Source organism: Microcaecilia unicolor, chromosome 13, assembly GCF_901765095.1.
Source record: "Microcaecilia unicolor chromosome 13, aMicUni1.1, whole genome shotgun sequence".
Lineage (NCBI taxonomy): Eukaryota > Metazoa > Chordata > Amphibia > Gymnophiona > Siphonopidae > Microcaecilia > Microcaecilia unicolor.
In genome coordinates this window covers 59,261,280-59,281,218 of record NC_044043.1, presented here as the reverse complement: position 1 = coordinate 59,281,218, position 19,939 = coordinate 59,261,280, and the positions used below count along the sequence as shown (strand labels likewise).

The following is a 19,939-nucleotide window of genomic DNA, read 5'->3' as shown; positions in this document are numbered from 1 at the left end:
TCACATATTTATTGATATATGTACTCACCATTATCACATATGCATGGTCCCTTTCTTCACATTCATGTTTTTATGAAAACATTTTGATCTTAGCATGTTGACACCAATATGCACTTATATATTTCATCATTATTACATGTACATGGTCATCTCCTTCACAATTATTTTGTGATTTAATATCCTAAAGTACATTTTCAACTTGAACATTTATTTATATTTCATACTTTAAATTTTAATTCACAAATATATGTCCTTTAGATTTTTTTTATGTTGAATTTATAATTGTTTTTTAATATGATTTTATCATGTTTGTCAAAATTGTTTTTTTGTATGTGTTCCAGAACCCTGAGGCAGGTGCAGTTGAGTGCTGAAACACAGCCCATGTCAGGTCATTTACAATAAAGACTGTACCATTGTTCCAGTTCTGGAGGCCCTTTTGTGCTTCTTTTCTTTGTATTTTGCGTACTATTGGCCCCTCTCTTCTTTGCTGCTCATAAAATGTGCATGCCATTAGCTTTCTGCATGACACAGTATTATGGAAGAAGCTACATGCTCAGACATTAACATGTGGCTCTACCGCAATCCTTTCTGCATCAGCCTCTAAGTGGTGACTTCTAATGTGGAACCATGCATCAGGGAGCAATAGCTTAGGTTCCTCTTTCCCACCCACATACATCACTTTTCACATTAAACATCATCTGCCATCTGGATGCTCAATCTCCCAGTCTTGTAAGGTCCTCTTGTAATTTTTCACAATCCACTTGTGATTTAACAACTTTATTCCAGACCAGGAGGCAATACAATGAGCTGAGCAGGCGCAGAGAGGGACTGGCAGTAGTCCCAGGCCAGCTGTAGAGGTCCAAGTTCTATGAGACTAACAGGGCCGAGAATAGCAGAACTTATAAACGCATCACCTTCCAATACTTTTTAAGACTCCTCGTTAACATTAATTACTCAACCCGCAATCAAAGACGACCACCACAGCCCCCGACTTTTGCGCAAATATCCTGCGACGGCGCACTATACACGTGTTTTTATGTCAGGCTGAAAGCTTTGCGCATGCGCACTCAGTCTTCTGCCAGCCTGGCGTCTTGCATCATGGGCGGGACCTGGAAGTGTTACCATGGAGACGGCGGGACGTTTGTGCTCCCCTAAAGAAAGATGGAGAAATACGAGCGGTTGCGTGTTGTGGGCAGAGGGGCTTTTGGGTAAGGGTGCAGATTGCAGAATAGAATTAGGAAGGATGGGAGAGATGAGGACGAGGAGGCATGGTGTTAATGGGATCGTAGGGCTAGGTAGATGGCGGTGTGGTGAATTGGACGGGAGTATTTTAGAAGAGAGAGCAGCGTTTATACAGTGTGTTTGGGGAGGGGTTGAGGAGTCTTTGGGTAGTAATGCAATGTTAGGAGAGGCACAGGAGACTTGAGGGGGAGCACCTTCCTAGGCTTCCTAACTGACTCCAGATTTCCTTCACAAGGTTGAACCCGTCTTGGGTTTACTTTATTGCGTACAGGGATTTGTGCTTTCTGATTTCTTAAAATAATTTCCCTAAGAAAATCAGACTGCAGGTCCTCTATGTAGTGGGGTAATTTAGTACTGGATCAACCTCATAAAGTGAATCTGGAGTCATTTGGCAACCCTAGGTGCTGAGCTAATAGGGGGCCTAATGGTTCTTGATTTGAAGTGCAGTGCCTTTGCCTGATTTCTTCTTTTCTTCCCCTTATTCATATGCCCTGCCCAACTGCTTGATAACACTCTCGCTGCTACCAGTATTTAGCTTACCCTGGGCTAGTGCTACCATGTTATTAAATATTACTACTACTACTACTACTTAACATTTCTAGAGCGCTACTGGGGTTACGCAGCGCTGTACAAATTGACATAAAGGACAGTCCCTGCTCCAAGGAGTTTACAATCTAAAGGGCGAAATGCCAAGTAGGGGCAGTCCAGGTTTTCTGAATAGAGGTATGATGGTTAGGTGCCGAAGGCGACATTGAAGAGGTGGGCTTTGAGCAAGGCTTTGAAGATGGGCAGGGAGGGGGCCTGGCGTATGGGCTCAGGGAGTTTATTCCAGGCATGGGGTGAGGTGAGGCAGAAAGGGCGGAGCCTGGAGTTGGTGGTGGTGGAGAAGGGTACTGAGAGGAGGGATTTGTCTTGATTATTAGTATTTGAATATTAGTATTTTAATGCCAGACTCTCCTTTGTTGGTTTGCAGAATTGTGCATCTGTGCTTACGCAAAAGTGACCAGAAGCTAATGATAATTAAACAGATCCCTGTGGAGCAGATGACTAAAGATGAAAGACAGGCAGCACAGAATGAGTGTCAGGTGTTGAAACTACTCAACCATCCCAACATCATTGAGTATTATGAAAACTTCTTGGAAGATAAGGCCCTCATGATTGTCATGGAATATGCTCCAGGTGTGACCTGAAGACCCAGTTGAATTTGTAAACTTTCACAAAGCTGCTGCACTCTTAAGCTATACACAGTTCCTTAGTCAAAAATGTGTAATTTGAAAATTAATATACAAACATTCTACAATAGTTCTTTCTGGGCATTTTATTTACAGTTCTTGTAATTTCACTGACTACTACTTACTACTACTACTTATTATTTCTATAGCGCTACTAGACGTACGCAGCATTGGATATACACCCCTCAAGGTGTCTGAAATGAATGTAGTGAATAAAATGGTTTAACACAAGTATCAGGGCTTTTGAGCCAAAGGAAGCTGCTCATGTAGTGTTCTGTGTTGCTGTTCATTCACTTTTTTTATTACATGGAATCTGGGAGCATGTATTGGAGAATGGGAAATGTTGTGCTCCAGGATCTCTTGTGCAGTAGCCTCTGACAGATGTTCCTTCTTGGTGTTCTGTCTATAGGGGGTACATTGGCACAGTATATTCAGAAGCGCTGTAACTCCCTGCTGGATGAGGACACTATCCTACACTTCTTTGTACAGATCCTGCTTGCCCTCCACCACGTCCACACAAAGCTTATTTTGCACCGTGATCTCAAGACTCAGAACATCTTGCTAGACAAACACCAAATGATTGTCAAGATTGGGGACTTTGGCATCTCCAAGATCCTTAGCAGTAAAAGCAAAGCCTATACGGTATGTATCTCTGCAGGATAGCTCAAGGGTTAGTAGAAGGTTTAGAAGGCAATGTCCTGTGATACATGACTTGACTCTTGGCCTTTGTTTATCATTTGTCATAATTAGAGTAATTTTGGAAAACATTCTCCAGATGTAAAGCGTGTTTTACTTGTGGAAAATATTTATTGGGATTTGTTAATCACTTTTATGAAGAGATTCATCCAAGGTGGTGTACAGTTTAATATGAAACTTACAATTTTGTTAACAGGATAACAATATTAAAATGACCAAGGATAAAAATAAATGAGGTAAATTTGAAAAGAGCAAATTGAAACCTAATAATAGGACTACTCATGAAACAGGATCAAAAATATACACACTTAACAGCACTGAAATTCAAATAACAGAGATTTAATTAGTAGTTTGCTGACATTGTATTATATCTAATAAGCATACATTAGAACATTCAAATAACATAGCTACGATATTAAAGTTTTTCTATAATACAGATTACCATATAACTGAGGGGCCAAATTCAGATATATAGATTGGGACAAGATGCATGGTACAGTCAGTTGGGATAAATAAATGGGTAGCTATACTAAAGGCAATTTCTTTATACAGTTAATCAAGATATAAGGAACTGGTGTAAGTTAAAATGTGTGTAGCAAGCTAGTCCAGGTGCAGAATGGGTGTATAGTCAGTCACCCTATGTATTAAAGGCTTAGGAGAAAAACCAGGCTTTTACCTGCTTCCTGAAGTAGAGGTAGTCTCAAGTTATTTGTAGCCTCTCTGGGTATATGTGTGTAAGTAGTAAGTAAATTTAAAGATGTGCATGTAGGCATTCCTGGGGATGTAGTTTGGGCAGGGTTGGGTGGAATTGCAATGTACAGATTTACATCTTCAAGTAGAGTGGCCTAGTGGTTAGAGCAATGGTCTGAAAATCTGGGGTTCAAATCCTGCGTTTTCCCTTGGCAAGTCCCTTTATCTCCCGTTACCTCAGATAGCCATGTAAATCTTTGGGGAAGGGACCTATTGTATGGTGAATATTTATTACCACTGCACATGTCCAGTAGTGTTATAAAACTGATAAATATTTGGAGCAGATGTAGATACACAAGAGAATTTGTGTGCTATTGGGGGTCATTGTGCAAGCCTATTTTATGAAAGCACATAGTCGCCTATGTTGACTTGATAGGCATCCTTTGGACATTTCACATGGGCATCCTGTGATGAAATGACCCCAATCAGGGTCATTTATAAACTTCTTCCTTGTGTGAAAAGAGCTTTTATAGAATTGTGCATTTACAGCTTTTGTCACCACAGGCTTGTAGCTTCATACTTAATACATTAGTCAATTTTATAATGGTTTGAGTTCATTTTACTCCCTTTATTATTTGTTCATTGGAATGGTACAATCCCTTTGTTCCTTAATGGGGAGGAGGGAAGGTAGAGGGTGGAGAGGGTTGGAAATTGGGGGGGGGGGGGGGGGATTTTAGTGGTTTAAGTGGGAGATTATAAGAAAGCAGACCTCTCACAGGATTTTTAGCTCTGATTCTGTATTGTTGAAAGGGGAGGGGGAAAAGGAGGGGGATTATAATATTGTTCTGTTTTGGTTGTTCAATTTGTGTTTTATTCTTAAGAAACAATTATGCGACTGTACACCTGGCATAAAAAGAGTGTGCCTAGTTTACGCAGGTATTGTGAGGGGGGTGGTGGTATTTTGAGCACAGAAGAGGTGAAGATAAGAAAGATGTACATAACATATTTTATAAAATATACATGTAGATCAGCAGCCAGGCTGGACGGCTAACTGAAGAGCTACATGCTGAAGACTAATAATAAGGTTGTAATTACCCACCCCTGAAAAAGAAAAAAATCACTCAAAGCAGCAGCAGCAGCAAACAGCAGCTGAAACAAATATAGAACTTACTCATGTAGTCCACGTGAAGTAGAGCAGCAGATTTAAAGGATTTTGTGTTTGGTGTAAACAGAGGAGTAATGCTTGTGGTTTCCACAATGCCATACTAGGAGATAAAAGCAAAAGAAGTGTCTGCCCGAGAGACAGGGACCAGTGGTAGTGCTGCTGTGAGCCTGGTGCCAAGAGCCAAAAGAAGAAATTTTGGTGGTCAGAGTGAACCTTAAGGAGTTGATGTACGAGTTAAGGTCTGATGTAGCAGTCTTTGGCCAGCAGGTGGAGGAAGTGGATGGGCACATGGAGGACATAAGAAAATTACTTCAAAAAGTGGCAGAGGTGGAAAATGCTGATAAGCTCAAGAATCTAGAAAACAGGATGAAGGAAAGGGAAATGGGACTTGATATACTGCCTTTCTGAGGTTTTTGCAGCTACATTCAAAGAGGTTTACATATATTCAGGTACTTATTTTGTACCAGGGGCAATGGAGGGTTAAATGACTTGCCCAGAGTCACAAGGAGCTGCAGTGGGAATTGAACTTAGTTCCCCAGGTTCAAAGTCCACTGCACTAACCACTAGGCTACTCCTCCACTTAAGATTTAGAGGATACTGAATTAACATAGTATATGAGGATTACATGTAGGTTGTGAGGAAGTGTGAGACTCTTCTGAGAGTGCATATAGAGCCCTGGGGAAGGTGAGAGGTAGCAGCCTGTAGAACATTATCCTCTGCCTGCACAGCTATACAGTCAAAGAAAAGATTACAAACAGAATGCGGGCTTTGAGAGTTTTTGCCTGGTAGGGTCATAAGGTTGTGATGTATTCTGATGTGGCCTCTATGATGCTGATCAAGCAAAGAGACTTTAAAGAAATAACGTTTGAAGCTGCAAAAGGAAGGAACCCGGTATTGGGTGTTTTCCTTCAGGTTGGCCTTCGCCATAAGTAGAATTACAATTAAGGCAGAGGCCTACTCTGAAGGAAGATCAGTTGGGGGGGGGGGGTGTTGGTGGGAAGGAGAAGAGAAAGGGTCGGTAACTGTTTTATGCTAGCTGTGAATTATTTGAAGAAATTATACAGACAAGGGAAAGGAGGGAGTGAGGACCAATCAAAGAAGGTTTTCAGTAAGTGGCACAAATGTAATAAAAAAGAGCACAGACAGAGCCAGAGGGGATAGGGGGTATTGCTTTTCTTCTTTAAATAATTGCAATTGAATGGGAGAGTTGTTGGATAATTATTAGTAGTAATCTGAATATACCACAATGAACAACAATTATAATCGTAACATATCGCTTCTGTACCTTATATTCTAAACTGATTTCTTCCAAGATTTGGTTGCATAACAGTTTAATTCTATTAAGTTTTTTTTCTATGTTCTCAATGTAACACCAAGTTGTATTCTTCTCACTCTGGAATGGCGAATGCCATAACGGAGCATTATAAGCCACATTGAGCCTGCAAATAGGTGGGAAAATGTGGGATACAAATGCAACAAATAAATAAATAGATTTAGGGGCCCTTTTACTAAACCTTAGTTCATGCTAAGTGCAATGTGATCCATAGGTATAAAATAGGACCCGCAGCATTTAGTACACACTAAACTTTAGTAAAAGGGACCCTTAGTATTTTGTTCAATTTGTTGACCTCATTGTTAAGAAAAAATAAATTACACTGTATACATGTAGAGCACATGCACACATTTTACACCTTTTTTTTAGTGCAGATGTAAATTTGTGCATGGGCTAGTGGGGTTGGTTCTGGGAGCCTGTTTTCTAAAGGCACATAGGCCCCATGCCTGTATAAACCAGTTGCCTTTTTGTACGTCATACTTAAGGTATTCTCTTATAAAATTACCTCCCATGTGTGCACAGTAAAAGCTTATGCTGATATCATATGGTTTAGTGTAAGCATCCCTTGCCTCAGTTCTTCTGATTGTTGATATGTTGGTTCACCCGCTTCTGTTCCTCAGGTTGTTGGCACTCCATGCTATATCTCCCCAGAACTGTGTGAAGGGAAGCCCTACAACCAGAAGAGTGATATATGGGCTTTGGGTTGTGTTCTTTATGAACTGGCTAGCCTCAAGAGGGCATTCGAAGCTGCAGTAAGGATCATCTGCTTATGTTTATTGCTGTTTGTAGCAGAATAATTAGGAAAAGCTTTAATTTGTACAGAAAGTAATGCATCAATTGAATAATTTGTCAGAAATCAATACAGTGCAACAATTCATACTGGGATAGAAAGGTTTGTGTAGAATGTGGCCTGTGATTCTGTATTTGTTGGGTAACATACCTGAGATGCCGAGATTACTATGTCTGAGATAACATGCCTGGAAGGGACAGGCTGCATGAAGTTCCTGTATCTTTGGGTTACTTACCTGGGAGAGACAGGCTGGTTGGGGCCTGAGTCTGTTTATCTGTTGGGTGTCTGATCAATAACATCTGGGAGGGTCAGTCTTGATAGGACCCAGGTCCCTGTTTGTATATTAGTATACCTGGGGAATAGGTCTTCTCTTCTCCAGATGACATTTGGGAGCAGGGTTCTGAAGAGAATTTAGCAGCACATCAATCTTTCTTTTTGCCCAGAACCTGCCTGCTTTGGTTTTGAAGATCATGAGTGGGACATTTGCACCAATCTCTGACCGTTACAGCCCTGATTTGCGCCTCCTTATCCTGAGCATGTTGAACCTGGATCCATCCAAACGACCGCAACTCAATGAGATCATGGCTCAACCAATCTGTATCCGAGCATTGTTGAACCTCTATACTGATGTGGGCAGTGTCAAAATGAGAAGGTGAGTTTGTTCTCCTCCCAGACCTTCTACACATTCACATCTCCTTACATCACCTCATACTACTCTCTTAGAATTATTGCACATGGACTTCAGGAATCTCCTTCTTCTGTCCCGCACCCACTTTCTCATATGCAATAGTTTAGATGCTGCAGGCTAAGAGAAGGATGTATGTCTTTCAGAATTTCTCTCTGCATCGAATAGGTATCATGATTAGTTCAGTTCTTGACTGTCTACCCCCAAGATTTCTGATGTGGCTGTGAATTTCTGCTTGGCAGAGTGGAGAAACCATTAGCTGCTATACCACCTGTTACCCATGGCAGAGTTGGAGGGAGAGTTCCCAGTGCCAGGTCAAGAGGTGAGTGCAAATGCAATTTCCATCACTTGTCACACCATCTAAGTTCATGTGTCATTTTGGGAACAAGGTATTTTTCTTCCTTTTGGGGGGGGGGGGAGGGGGGGAATTGTTTTTTGCTTATTCATTACACACACTCAGTTTCTTAAGTAACAGGGACATATCAGATGATTGTGTGTGTGTGTGTGTGCCTCCCCCCTTCTTTTTCTAAAAGGTTCGATCAGGTTAATCCATACTTTGCAGGTAGGCCCTGGGAGGCTACTTCTGTCTTTGTGCCTTTCAAAGTCAATGAGTGATTTGGGAAGGAGCACAGAAAGGGGGGGGGGGGGCAAAGCTGGCAATTTGCCCATAGGAAATGCATGAGATTCAACTTCAGTCCATTATATCTTGAGAATGAGTAGTCTGATTTTTCTCAAAATTTTGTATTTGGGTTTTGGTACAAAGTCTTTAATTGGGATGACTGGCAATTTCAATCACTTTAACTTCTATTGTGTAGCAAACATTGTTCTTTTATTTCATTGCACTTTTAGTTTGTAATTTTTACTATGCTAACCTCGATTAATATTGACCATGTGCAGTGAAAGGTCTTATAATTTGTATGAAATATGAAGGAATATGTTGTTGAGAATGATCAATGGTGATGTTTTGCTTTCTAGAATGTATTTCAAATTTGGATTCACATCAAAAGCTCCAATTATGTCTTGATAGCAATTAGCAATATTGCTTACAGATAGAATAATAGAAGCTGTCTAAATTGTCATACTTTCTACTGGTTTTCTCTCCTCTTTCCTTCTCTCTACATGATGTTTGCTGTGTGATGGATTGGAGTGGAGGAGTAGCCTAATGGTTAGTGCAGCGGCCTGAGAACCAGGGGAACCGAGTTCAATTCCCACTGCAGCTCCTTGTGGCTCTGGGCAAGTCACTTAACCCTCCATTGCCCCAGGTACATGTATGTACATCGCTTTGATTGTAACCACAGTTGCTTAGTTCTCAGACCTTTGGTCTCAATGTTGTAGGTGGTCGTAGTGGCTGTGCAGGGAAACCTGGAGTCCCTCCCTCCTTATCTTCTGTATATACCTGGGGGGGTGGAATCACTTCCCCATTGCGACTGCCCATGCTTAATACTGAGGTTGTGCAGGTGTCTGCTGGTAGGACCCAGAAAGCTGGCGTTACTAAATCCGGGAGGCTCATCATGTGGGAGGTGAGGAAGCATGTGCACAGCATGACTCTGTCGATTTGGAGATGGCAGTACGGTAGTCAATAAATAATATTTAACCTGTCCTCTTCTTGCATAGGCTTCTCCTGTTGGTGCTGGTTTCCCTTCGCTTCCAGGATCTGTAGACCAGCTGCAGCCTCAGTTTATCTCCCGTTTCCTGGAAGGTCAGTCTGGGGTGACGATCAAGCATGTGTCCTGTGGAGACCTCTTCACAGCATGCCTCACTGGTAAGGACAGGCACAGGAATGTTATACTCTTTGTCCTCTGCTTGACATCCTCTCCTGGAGTAGACTCAGTCAATTTTTTTGGTTGAGTGTAAGGAAAGTCTCAGCCGTTCTTGTATATGATGATTTCTAGCTTGTTACTGGCCCAAGGATTCTCACTTATGTTTGTAGATATCTTTACAGTATATATAATATGGCTATCTCCATATCTGTTTCTAATTGTACCATGGTATCATATCTGTACAGGTACAACATGTGTGTGTGTATTCAGTAACCTTGTTTTTCTTTCTTCTAGATAGGGGAATTATAATGACTTTTGGCAGTGGCAGTAATGGTTGCTTGGGACATGGCAATTTTAATGATGTCACACAGGTTTGTTCATTTAAAGGGTTTTGTAGGTTGAAACATAAAGTAATTATTATGTATTGCAAATAAGGTGCAACTCTGTTCGGTTCTCCACCAGGGGGAGAGGGGTAGAATAAAATCAGTGAGGTTAATATATCCAAAAGACAGACTGCTGAAGGTCTCTTATTCTACTATAAATTGCTCTGTTACGTGCATTGGAGCTGTAAAGCTTTGAATCATTTATAAACAGCAGGTGTAATGTTACTTGTGGGTCCTTAGTGTCTTTAGGGTTAAGGCTAAACCCATTGCCCAAAGAGTTCCTAAGAGTACCTAATGGCTTTATTGCTACACAAGAGCAGTGGCATGGACCCTTCCGAAAGCTGCTGAAGACTTACCTCTTCAAGCAAGCCTACCCAAACGACCCAATTTAATCCTCGAACCTAGACCACACCACCAATACTACCCACACTCCAATCCTTTCCCCACATCTTTTACTATTGTCCCACTCTATATAACTGTTATCTCTGTGATACATTGTAATATACTTTGTACTGTCTTTGTGATACTTTGTAACATATTTTGTATTGTATCTGTGATACTTTGTACCATACTCTGTAAGCCGCACTGAACCTGCTATCGAGCGGGAAAGAGCGGGGTATAAATGCTACAAATAAATCCTCTATCACCATGATCTTATTAGAGTTGATATGATCATATATTCTGTCGGCACCTAGTTGGTGAATATTTTGTAGATTATGAGCTGATAAGTGGTTGGGAGGATAATTTTTGGAAGGAGATGCTTTCTTCCTGTTACCAGCCATTGTGGTGTTAAGTCTGGCTGGATTGATTGAGCCAAAAATTGGGTAGCCCTTCAGGACCAGGCCTCTTCCAGTTAGAGGATCTTCTTAACCTGGTTTCTAATTCCTTTGTGGTTATTTCAGGCCATTGTATTGTTTTGAAGTTTACCCTTTGTCAGAATTGTCTAATCGTTTTGCTTTCCAGTTGTGTGCTATGGAATCTTCCTATACATTTCTCCCAAACTAGGTGGTATTTTAACTGTACTAATATTCTTCCCCAGATCCCTATAAAACTGCTTTGGGTTCTCTCTAAATGTATTATTTGGATGTCCCTTTCCTATTTTCATTGTATCATCGCAGTTTATGGACTTCTGCTGCCTCTGCGTTCAGATTGTTTTTTTCTTTTTTTTTGAATTGGAGTATATGAATTTAAGGTCCTCTTCTGTTAGCTCAACATGTTTTAACTTGATACTTTGAATCTTTCTCATTAGTATTAATGATTTTGATCCTTAGGCCATTTCTATTCTGCTTTTAACCTTGTAGTGCAAAGTAGATTACAAAGTAAATAAAAGAAAAAAACCCCAAACAGGTTGAAAAACATCAAAATAAATAATATATTGTCTTAATATTTCTAGTTTAAATTAACATAAATCAAAATCACTAAAATGTAAACAAATGTGTTTTAACAGTTTTGAGAAAAAGAATGCAAGGCGTAATTAAACAAAATTTCAACAGGTATACTATGCCATATTTTTGCTCCCTGGAATGTAAATGAATACTCCCATACAGTTTTTTAAAGTCACCTTCTTTACAGACAAAGTCAAAGTTTTTAAAATTTCTCAAATGGTTCGTACTAATCAAAAACAGAAGAAGTTTGCTGACCAGTTCAGGATTCAAACCATAAAAGCTTTGGTACACCAAACAAGCAACTTTAAAGTGAATTCTAGACTAGTCCTTCAACCAGTGCAAATTTCTTAAATGAAGACTATCTACACCACATTTTCCCACATTAAAAATTAATCTAGCTGATGTGTTTTGTAGCAATTGAAGTCTATCCTATATAATAAAACGCACCTCCAACATTCTGAAGCTGACTGCATGGCTGAGGAATTCCTGCTCTCTGTAGCCATCTCCTGAATTGACATCACGTACTTCCGGGTTCGTCACAAACAGAAGTGACCAACCACACAAGGTTTCTTGGCTTCAGAATGTTGGAGGTGCATTCTATTAAATAGGATTGGTCAGTTCCTTGAAGCACAGCCAGAGCTCAGCGTCCTGCACAGTAACACTCAGACACCAGAGAGAGAGGGGGGGGGGGGCTGACACCAGAGAGAGAGAGGGGGGCCTGACACCAGAGAGGGGGGGGGTATCTCTGTCACACACACACTTTCTCTCACACACACACTTTCTCTCTCACACACTCTCTCACAGTCAATGTCTTTCTCACACACTCTCTCTCTCACAGTCAATGTCTTTCTCTCTCTCTCACACACTCTATGTCTCACACTGTATCACATTCACTCTCAATGTGTCACACAGTAACTCACACACTCTCTTGGTCTCATACACTCAGTCTCACAGAGAGTCTGTGTCTCACACACACTCTCTCGCACACACTATCTGTGTGAAACACACTCTGTCACATATGCACTTGCACACACTCTCATTCTCACACACACACACTCTCTCTCTCTCACAGACACACTCGCACCCAGACTCATTCTCTCTCTCTCTCTCTCACACACACACACTCGCACATTCACTCTCTCTCTCACACACACACACTCGCACATTCACTCTCTCACATACAGTCACTCTCACGTACACTCTCTCAAACATACACACTCCAAGGAAAACCTTGCTAGCGCCCATTTCATTTGTGTCAGAAACGATGCTTTTTTTACTAGTATATATATAATTCTCACCTCCAACGTTCTGTCCTGCCTGGGACCGTGGCTCCTGTGGTCTGCTAGGCACCATCATGACGTGTGCCCCTCACGCTCACCCCACCGAGTTCCAGACTCCGCCCTCACTCTGATTTCAACCGCCCCCCCCCCCCCCCCCGCGTTACAGACCCCTGGACCTCCTGCCACGACCCCTGGACCCCCCCCCCTTCCAGACGAAAACACTCCCCCGCTGCCTTCACGTAACCGTGCTGACAGGGGACCACAACCCCCGACAGCCGAAGTTCTGTTCTCGGCTGCGCCGGGGCGTTGCTTCATGAATGATCAGCTGTTCAAGTTTCTGTGCGTGCGTCTGACACTCAGTCTGTTCAATAGTAATCCATGATCTGTAGCGTCAAAAGCCACTGAGATATCAAACTGCAAAAGAACCACTTCTCTTCCCATAGCTAAAAATCTTCTAATTTCAGTTACTGAACAAAAGCATTGTTTCTGTACTATTCATTGAACAGAATCTATGCTGTGAAGGATGTAAATACATGGATTCCTCTAAATATACTGAAAATTGTATATTAACAACAAACCTTAAGAGATTTGCCATCCATGGAAAACTAACTACGGGTCTGAAATTTTCAATTAGAGAAAGATCATCTCCTACAACTTTAGGAATTGGTGTCAATGCAATTGAAGCTATTTCCAACAATGTTGGTAAAATCTGTAAGCCAGCCTCAGATACTAATAGGTAAAGATGGACATGTATCCAAGGAACATCCTTTCTTTTCCACTCTCTCTTTAAAAGTTTTGAAATTATGGTTGAAGTAACAAGTGAGAAATCATTCCAAGGTCTATCAGCAAGTATTCCTAATGTCTGATCTGATATTTTTGCAATTAATCTTGTATCATTATTCATAGAAATAGATAAAATGAATTTTAGATTGAAAATATATAGCGAGTTTCTCAGCAGAGGGTTGCCCTGATTCAGGAATATGCATGGCCCTGTCTGTACAAGTCAATTCCTTAAAAATTCTAAAAAGTGTTTTGGAGGAATTATCTGCTTCTTATATCTTACTTTTGTTCAAGTGTTACACTGAAAATCTTTAACAAATTTTACATGGAAAAAACCCCCCAAAACTTTCCTGTCCTTTTTTATGCAAGGGTGCTAAACTATCCAACACTGATGATACAGCATGATTCCATACCTGTACCAGTGATTTGAGTATCAGAAGACTTCAAATCCAGTGTACTTGTAACCTCATTGCAAAAAAGATCACAATTTGGAAATTTCTGACCCAGAGCATCTATTCTTTGATTTAAATCATATTCAGATAAAACCAAATTTTCAGGAACCCTTACAAAAAAGTTAGGGGGTTGTTTACTAATACTTAGCTCGAGTTATCTGCAGGAGGGCCCATAGGAATAAAATGGGCCCTGCTGCAGATAACTTGAGCTAAGCTTTAGTAAACAGGGGGGCTAGAAAGATAATGGTCTGACCAAATTATTGGTTCCCAGGAAATATTACCTACCAATGAGTCAGTGCCATTTTCATCAGAAAATGGCGCTGAATCATCTAACATGTGGCCCTTAACATGTGTTTCACTTATTGGATATAATATCAGTTTTAATGACAATAAAAGCTTCTTAAAGTTACAAACATTTAAGTTAGAGTCATCCTCTAAATGAAGATTCAAGTCACCCAGTATTATCAATCTAGCAAAAAACAATGCATAATGACTAATAAGCTCAATCAATCTATCCTGAATAAAACTCCAAGCACCAGGTGGTCTATATAACAAAAGAAACCCAGTGGTATGCCTACGTCCATTATTTAAAAATTGACAAATCGTAAATTCCAAATTTGTTGCTTCTGCTTTTTCTATCAACTTAAAACTACAAAAATCTTTATAAATAAGAGCAAGGCCTGCTCCCTTTCTACCTGTCTTATTTACTTCTGTGTGTGAGGATTTTATATTTCATTCAATGTGTTTTTACCAAGGAGGAGTTGTTACATCTCCTTTTCTTCTGGCCTTATGTGCTTATTGATAGGATTCTCTTAATAATGATTCTTACTGCCCAATGCTGTACATGATTTATTTCTGTGATATGAAAAAATGATCCCCTTATACTGGTTATGGCTTTATTCATGATAGTTCTTCGTTATAGTGTTAAATTTAACTTGGGTAGTTTTACCTCCTGAATCCTAGAGTCTAGGAGATCAGTTTTCAACTTCTTCATTTCCTAGTCTTGCTATTCTTTCCTCGGCCTCCTGGCCTATCCTAAGTTACTCTTGTCTTCCTGTATTAGGAGCCTCTTACTTGATATGACCTCATAAAAACAGAATCGTAGAAAATGACGATAGATTAACCATTTGGCCTGTCCAGTCTGCTTGTCCATACTATCTGCTATGTCTTCCTTTCCCATAGAGATTCTATGTGCTTGTCTCGTGCTTTCTTGAAATCACATACAGTCTTTGTCTCCACAACCTCTATTGGGAGGCCGTTCTACGAACCCTTTCCATAAAAAAACATTTTCTTAGATTACTCCTGAGTCTTCTAGATTGCTTTGATTGTTCTGGCACCTTTTGATTTTATGCTCTTCAACCATTCTGGTACCTTTCTTCTGACTCCCCATTGCTTCCTCTTTCAGTTGTTTTAAGGTATCATCAGTCAAGTATTTCTTTGATTTGTTGCATCAGAGATCTTAAATTTCCATCAGTTGCCCTTTGTAGCTTTTTCATTGATATCTTTACTAACAGTTTTTGGCAAGCTCTCTTTGTATACCCTATCTTTGGAAAAATAGGAGTCCACTTTACTATAGTTAGTTGTCTCAATTTTTCCATTAGTCTTGTGCTGCAGCTGTGGATGGTAGTGTACGCTTTCCTGGGGGGAAGATGTAGAATAAAGTCAGTGAGGTTTATGAATCCAGAGGATGGACTTCTGAAGGTCTCTTTGTTCTTTGACAGCCTAAGATCGTGGAGGCTTTACTGGGTTATGAGATCATGCAGGTGTCCTGTGGTGCTTCACATGTTCTTGCCGTCACCAATGAACAGGAAGTATTTGCCTGGGGCAGAGGAGACAACGGTGAGAGGTTCTCTGCCTTTTTTCATCAAATCAGGTGCAACAAGTATTTGTTCTTTGCATTCTGTGCTGTTGATCTCCAGTTTCTTTAATGACCTCGCAGTTGGTATTCTGTACCATTCCCTAAAGCGCTTCTTTTGGGGAAAGCTAGAACTACAAGAATTGTGAACTACCCTGTATCCAATGCTCCTGAACCATACCTTAGAGCACCAGCTGCTGAAAGAGGCTTGGACTGCAAGAGCAGCAAGCTGGATTTCAAGAGGTGCCGAGTGCATATCCAGGAGATATTTATTCTTTCAAGTTTGATTTTCCTTCTTAATATTCTTGAACTCCATTTTGAGTTATAAGCAAAATAAAAGCGATAAATGAGCAGTTTAATCAGTCATTATAATAAAACTATTTAGAACACAATAAAAAGAAGAATACATTGGGGCTGATAGTCAGACTGCAGGAGCTAGCCTGGCTAACTCCGGTGGTCAACAATGATGCTGGATATTCAGTGCCGGGCTGTTTATGATGACCGGCATTGAATATCCGGTTTATTTTTAGCTAGTTTGAATATCACTGGCCAAGCCGATATTCTGCGCTAGCCGGTCAAGTTCAAACCAGTCAAAGATATACCAGGTATGCACATGGCCAAACATGGCTCCCAAACTCACTCTGAAAATTGTCAGATAGCCGGTTATATCTCGTGATATAACTGGCTAGCTGCTAACCGTGAATTTTCATTGCATCATGGCCGGCCATGTCCCACTGAAAATTCACAGATAGCCGGCCAAGTACCATTTAACTGGCCATGGTTTTGAATATCAGGGGGATTGACTTAGTGTGACGTAACTAGTGGACAAGCCTGTTTAACATATGTAAAGGGGGGAGGGGCATTGAATTGGGGTGGCTGCTGCAGATTGTACAGGGAGTTAATGCACTATATCAGCACCATGGCCTGCTATTGAAGAGCATGCTGACAAAGCTGGAACGTTTCACAGGTGTATTTATTCAGAGCTGAATGGGCAGATGTGACATATGGTAGCCAAGTTTGGTATTGGTGTGTAGCAGCACAGCGTATTGTTGGCCAGGCGAGGTGGTGGCCTTTGGCATTCAGGGAGAGGTAGATGTATAACAGTTCAATGCACACTTGAGTAGCAGTGATGGGAGCATTGTAGTGGCACAGTGCACGCTGTTAGGGCTTTGGTGATGGGTGGACGCACGCAGCACCATGTATTCTGTGCATCCAGCCTCGCATATGCACACAATGGCCTCGGTGACAAACATCAGCTGAATAAACAGAACTGGCTTTTTATATATGGCAGGACAACCAAATAGCAACAGAATCACTGATACCCCCTTCCAAATTTCCAAGCTAATTTCCATAGTTGGATGATCCTGGAGCAGCCAAAATTAAGCTACAAATTTCTAACGTTGTTTAACTTGCATATATGCATGAATAAATAACACTATTTGGGCATCCTAGAAACCAGACCTAGTGATTTGATTGTTTTCCTATTAACCACAGGCCCAATGTGCTTTGTTTTTGTTTCTACTACTACACCTTATTGTTTCTATAGCACTATGAGACTTATGCAGCACTGTACACAAATATGTAGGGTAGAGGCCCTGCTCAACAGATAATCAGGACAAATAAGGGATTAGAGAGTTTCATTTATTATGGGAATGATTAACAACATGGGTTTTAAACAGGCGAATAAGCAGAAGAATTAAAGCAGCCTCCAGAAGGTGAGCTTTTAGCTTGGATTGGAATAGGGACACAGAGCATGGTCTACTGACTCAGGAAGTCTATTCCAGGCATATGGCACAATAAAAAGGAAAGAATGGAGTTGGTGGTTGAAGAGAAGGGTACAGATAAGAGTGACTTATCTGATGAATGGAGTTGCTGGGGAGGAGTATAGGGAGAGATAAGAGTGGAGAGATACTGAGAGCTGCAGAATGGATGCATGAAGATCAGTAAGAGGAGCTTGAACCGTATATGGAAACGGATAGGAAGCCAATGAAATGACTTGAGGCGAAGGGTTTATGTTAGTGTAGTGACACTAGTGAAAGATAAGTTTGGCAGCAGAATTTTGAACAGATTGAAAGGGAGAGAATATGATTTAGTGGGAGATGTGTGAAGAGCAAGTTGCAGTAGTCTAAGCAGGAGGTGGTGAGTGTGAATACGAGAAAGGGATGAATTTTTGATATAGAGAAAGAAATGACCAGCTTTAGTGTCTGTTGGATATATGCAGAACAAAGAGTCAAAGATGACCCTAAGGTTATGAGCTGAGGAGACATGGAGAATGTTGTTCATAGAAGTAGAGAATGGGGAAAGATAAGAAACTCTTTGTCATGTTCAGTTTCAGATGGCAATGGGACATTCAGGTAGCAATGTCAAATAAACAGGCTGAGACTTGGGCCTGGATTCCTGGTGTAATTTCTGGTGTACAGAGGTAGATGTGTAAACATAGTACTGAAGTTATGAGAGAAGGTCAGAGCACCAGGGGAAAAAGTATAGAGAGAAAAGAAAAGAGGACCCAAGACCAGTGGCGTAGGAAGGGGTGGGGCGGTCCGCCCCGGGTGCACGCGCTGGGGGGGGGTGTCGGCTCGCTGGTTCCCTGCTCTTTCTGCCCCTGAACAGGTTACTTCCTGTTCCGGGGCAGAGAAAGCAGGGAAGCAGCAGAGCCGATGCAGCTCCCAGTGACGTGCACTGGGGGCGGATCGGCCCTCCCGCCTGCCCCCCGCTGAAAGGTAGGGTGCGTTCGGGGGGGGGGGGGCGCTCCGGAGGGGGGAGCGCCGTGCCCTGCACCCGGGGGGGGGGGGGGGTGCACAGCGGCGACCCGCCCCGGGTGTCAGGCACCCTCGCTACGGCACTGCCCAAGACAGAGCCCTGAGATATATTAATTGAGGAATAGGAATAAGATTGAAGAGGTTGTGGTTTGGCCTGCACAGATGGAGTGAGAGTTGATTTGGAGGGCCAGGATTAGGATTGACATCCCCATCAGAAAGGAGGAGGAGCAAGAGAGTACAGAGAAGAGTAGGGAGACGTGTCAAAGATTATATTTATGGCTGAATGGAAAGAAAAAAAGCATTGAAACTTAAGAGCTAAGGAGAAAGTAGAAGACAATTTAGCTGGTGAGGTGATGAAAGCAAAAAATGAGTAATGTGGTCTTGAGGTATGCAGGGGTTTATGAAGGAAATAAGATTCAGAAGAGAAAGTGTAGTGGAGTCATACGAAATAGAAGTAGGGAAAATATAAATCTGTTGCAATATCATGGAGGTACCTGGGAGTCTCCCCATAGGAGTGGAAAGAATATGCAGATGGACTGCAGAGCCTCCCCAGTACTGGCAGGAGGAGGAGCAGAGGATGCCTGAGCGATTCAGGGTGGACCTGGGAGTCACCCTGGAGGATGCTGGGAGGAATATACAGATGAGCTGCAAAACCTCCTCAGGATCTGGAAAGTAGCTGGAAGTAGCATGGTGTGCACAGAGGTATAAAGGGATGCAATATTTATACTGCAATCCAGTGCTGACCCTTCATACTGAGGGTTTCATCACAGCCTTCATACTGGCTTTTTCATACTTCTGTGTATTGCTCATTTATTTGGAGTTTTATTTCGTACTGTATGCTGGGGAGTTTGTTTTTGATGTCCACCCTTATTTCCTGTGGGATCCTTTACATATCAGTTCCTTTTCATTTTGTCTGTTTTGCTCTTCCAAGGTCGGCTTGGACTGGGGAATCAAGAATCCCATAATACACCCCAGCAAGTAGCCCTTTCAGCAGATCATGAGGCACAACGTGTTCTGTGTGGTATTGACAGTTCCATGATTCTGACGGGGAATCAAAACATCCTGGCCTGTGGCAGCAACAGGTGAGGACCCTCAGGATGCTTTGCCATTCACCGTTTGTTTTTTTAGAGTGTCATCCTGTTGTTAAAAAAGCTTGCAAACCATAACATAACCATGTTTTCTGTTTTTTTCACATGTGTGCGCATGAGCTGTGGAGTAAGGATCTATCTCCTTGTGCACTCTAAAGTCTGAGACAAGTTGGCTCCCCTCTCTTTGTAGGTTTAACAAGTTGGGCCTGGATAAAATTACTAGCAACTGTGAGCCTCCTCAAGAGAACCAAGTAGAAGAGGTCTATAGCTTCACTGCTGTCCAATCAGCCCCAATAAGTGAAGAAGTCATTTTGTGTACAGATGTTGGAACAGCCCATTCTGCTGTAGTCACAGGTACTGTTCT

General features: G+C 41.6%; 1 protein-coding gene across 2 annotated transcripts in view; it reads left to right on the top strand.

Moving 5' to 3' along the window:
* The first annotated feature begins 1,133 nt into the window (after positions 1 to 1,133).
* NEK8 (NIMA related kinase 8) overlaps positions 1,134 to 19,939 on the top strand; it is a 28,359-nt gene continuing 9,553 nt past the window's right edge. Inside the window, exons 1-12 of one of the 2 annotated variants that reach the window (XM_030186028.1) lie at positions 1,134 to 1,208; positions 2,216 to 2,421; positions 2,884 to 3,116; positions 6,979 to 7,110; positions 7,592 to 7,800; positions 8,076 to 8,155; positions 9,169 to 9,353; positions 9,448 to 9,595; positions 9,888 to 9,964; positions 15,595 to 15,712; positions 19,419 to 19,569; positions 19,766 to 19,929. In XM_030186028.1, the coding sequence (XP_030041888.1) occupies positions 1,162 to 1,208; positions 2,216 to 2,421; positions 2,884 to 3,116; positions 6,979 to 7,110; positions 7,592 to 7,800; positions 8,076 to 8,155; positions 9,169 to 9,353; positions 9,448 to 9,595; positions 9,888 to 9,964; positions 15,595 to 15,712; positions 19,419 to 19,569; positions 19,766 to 19,929 (1,750 nt within the window). In that variant the 5' untranslated portion in view covers positions 1,134 to 1,161. The remainder of the gene's footprint in view (positions 1,209 to 2,215; positions 2,422 to 2,883; positions 3,117 to 6,978; positions 7,111 to 7,591; positions 7,801 to 8,075; positions 8,156 to 9,168; positions 9,354 to 9,447; positions 9,596 to 9,887; positions 9,965 to 15,594; positions 15,713 to 19,418; positions 19,570 to 19,765; positions 19,930 to 19,939) is intronic. The other variant, XM_030186029.1, reaches the window with a different exon arrangement.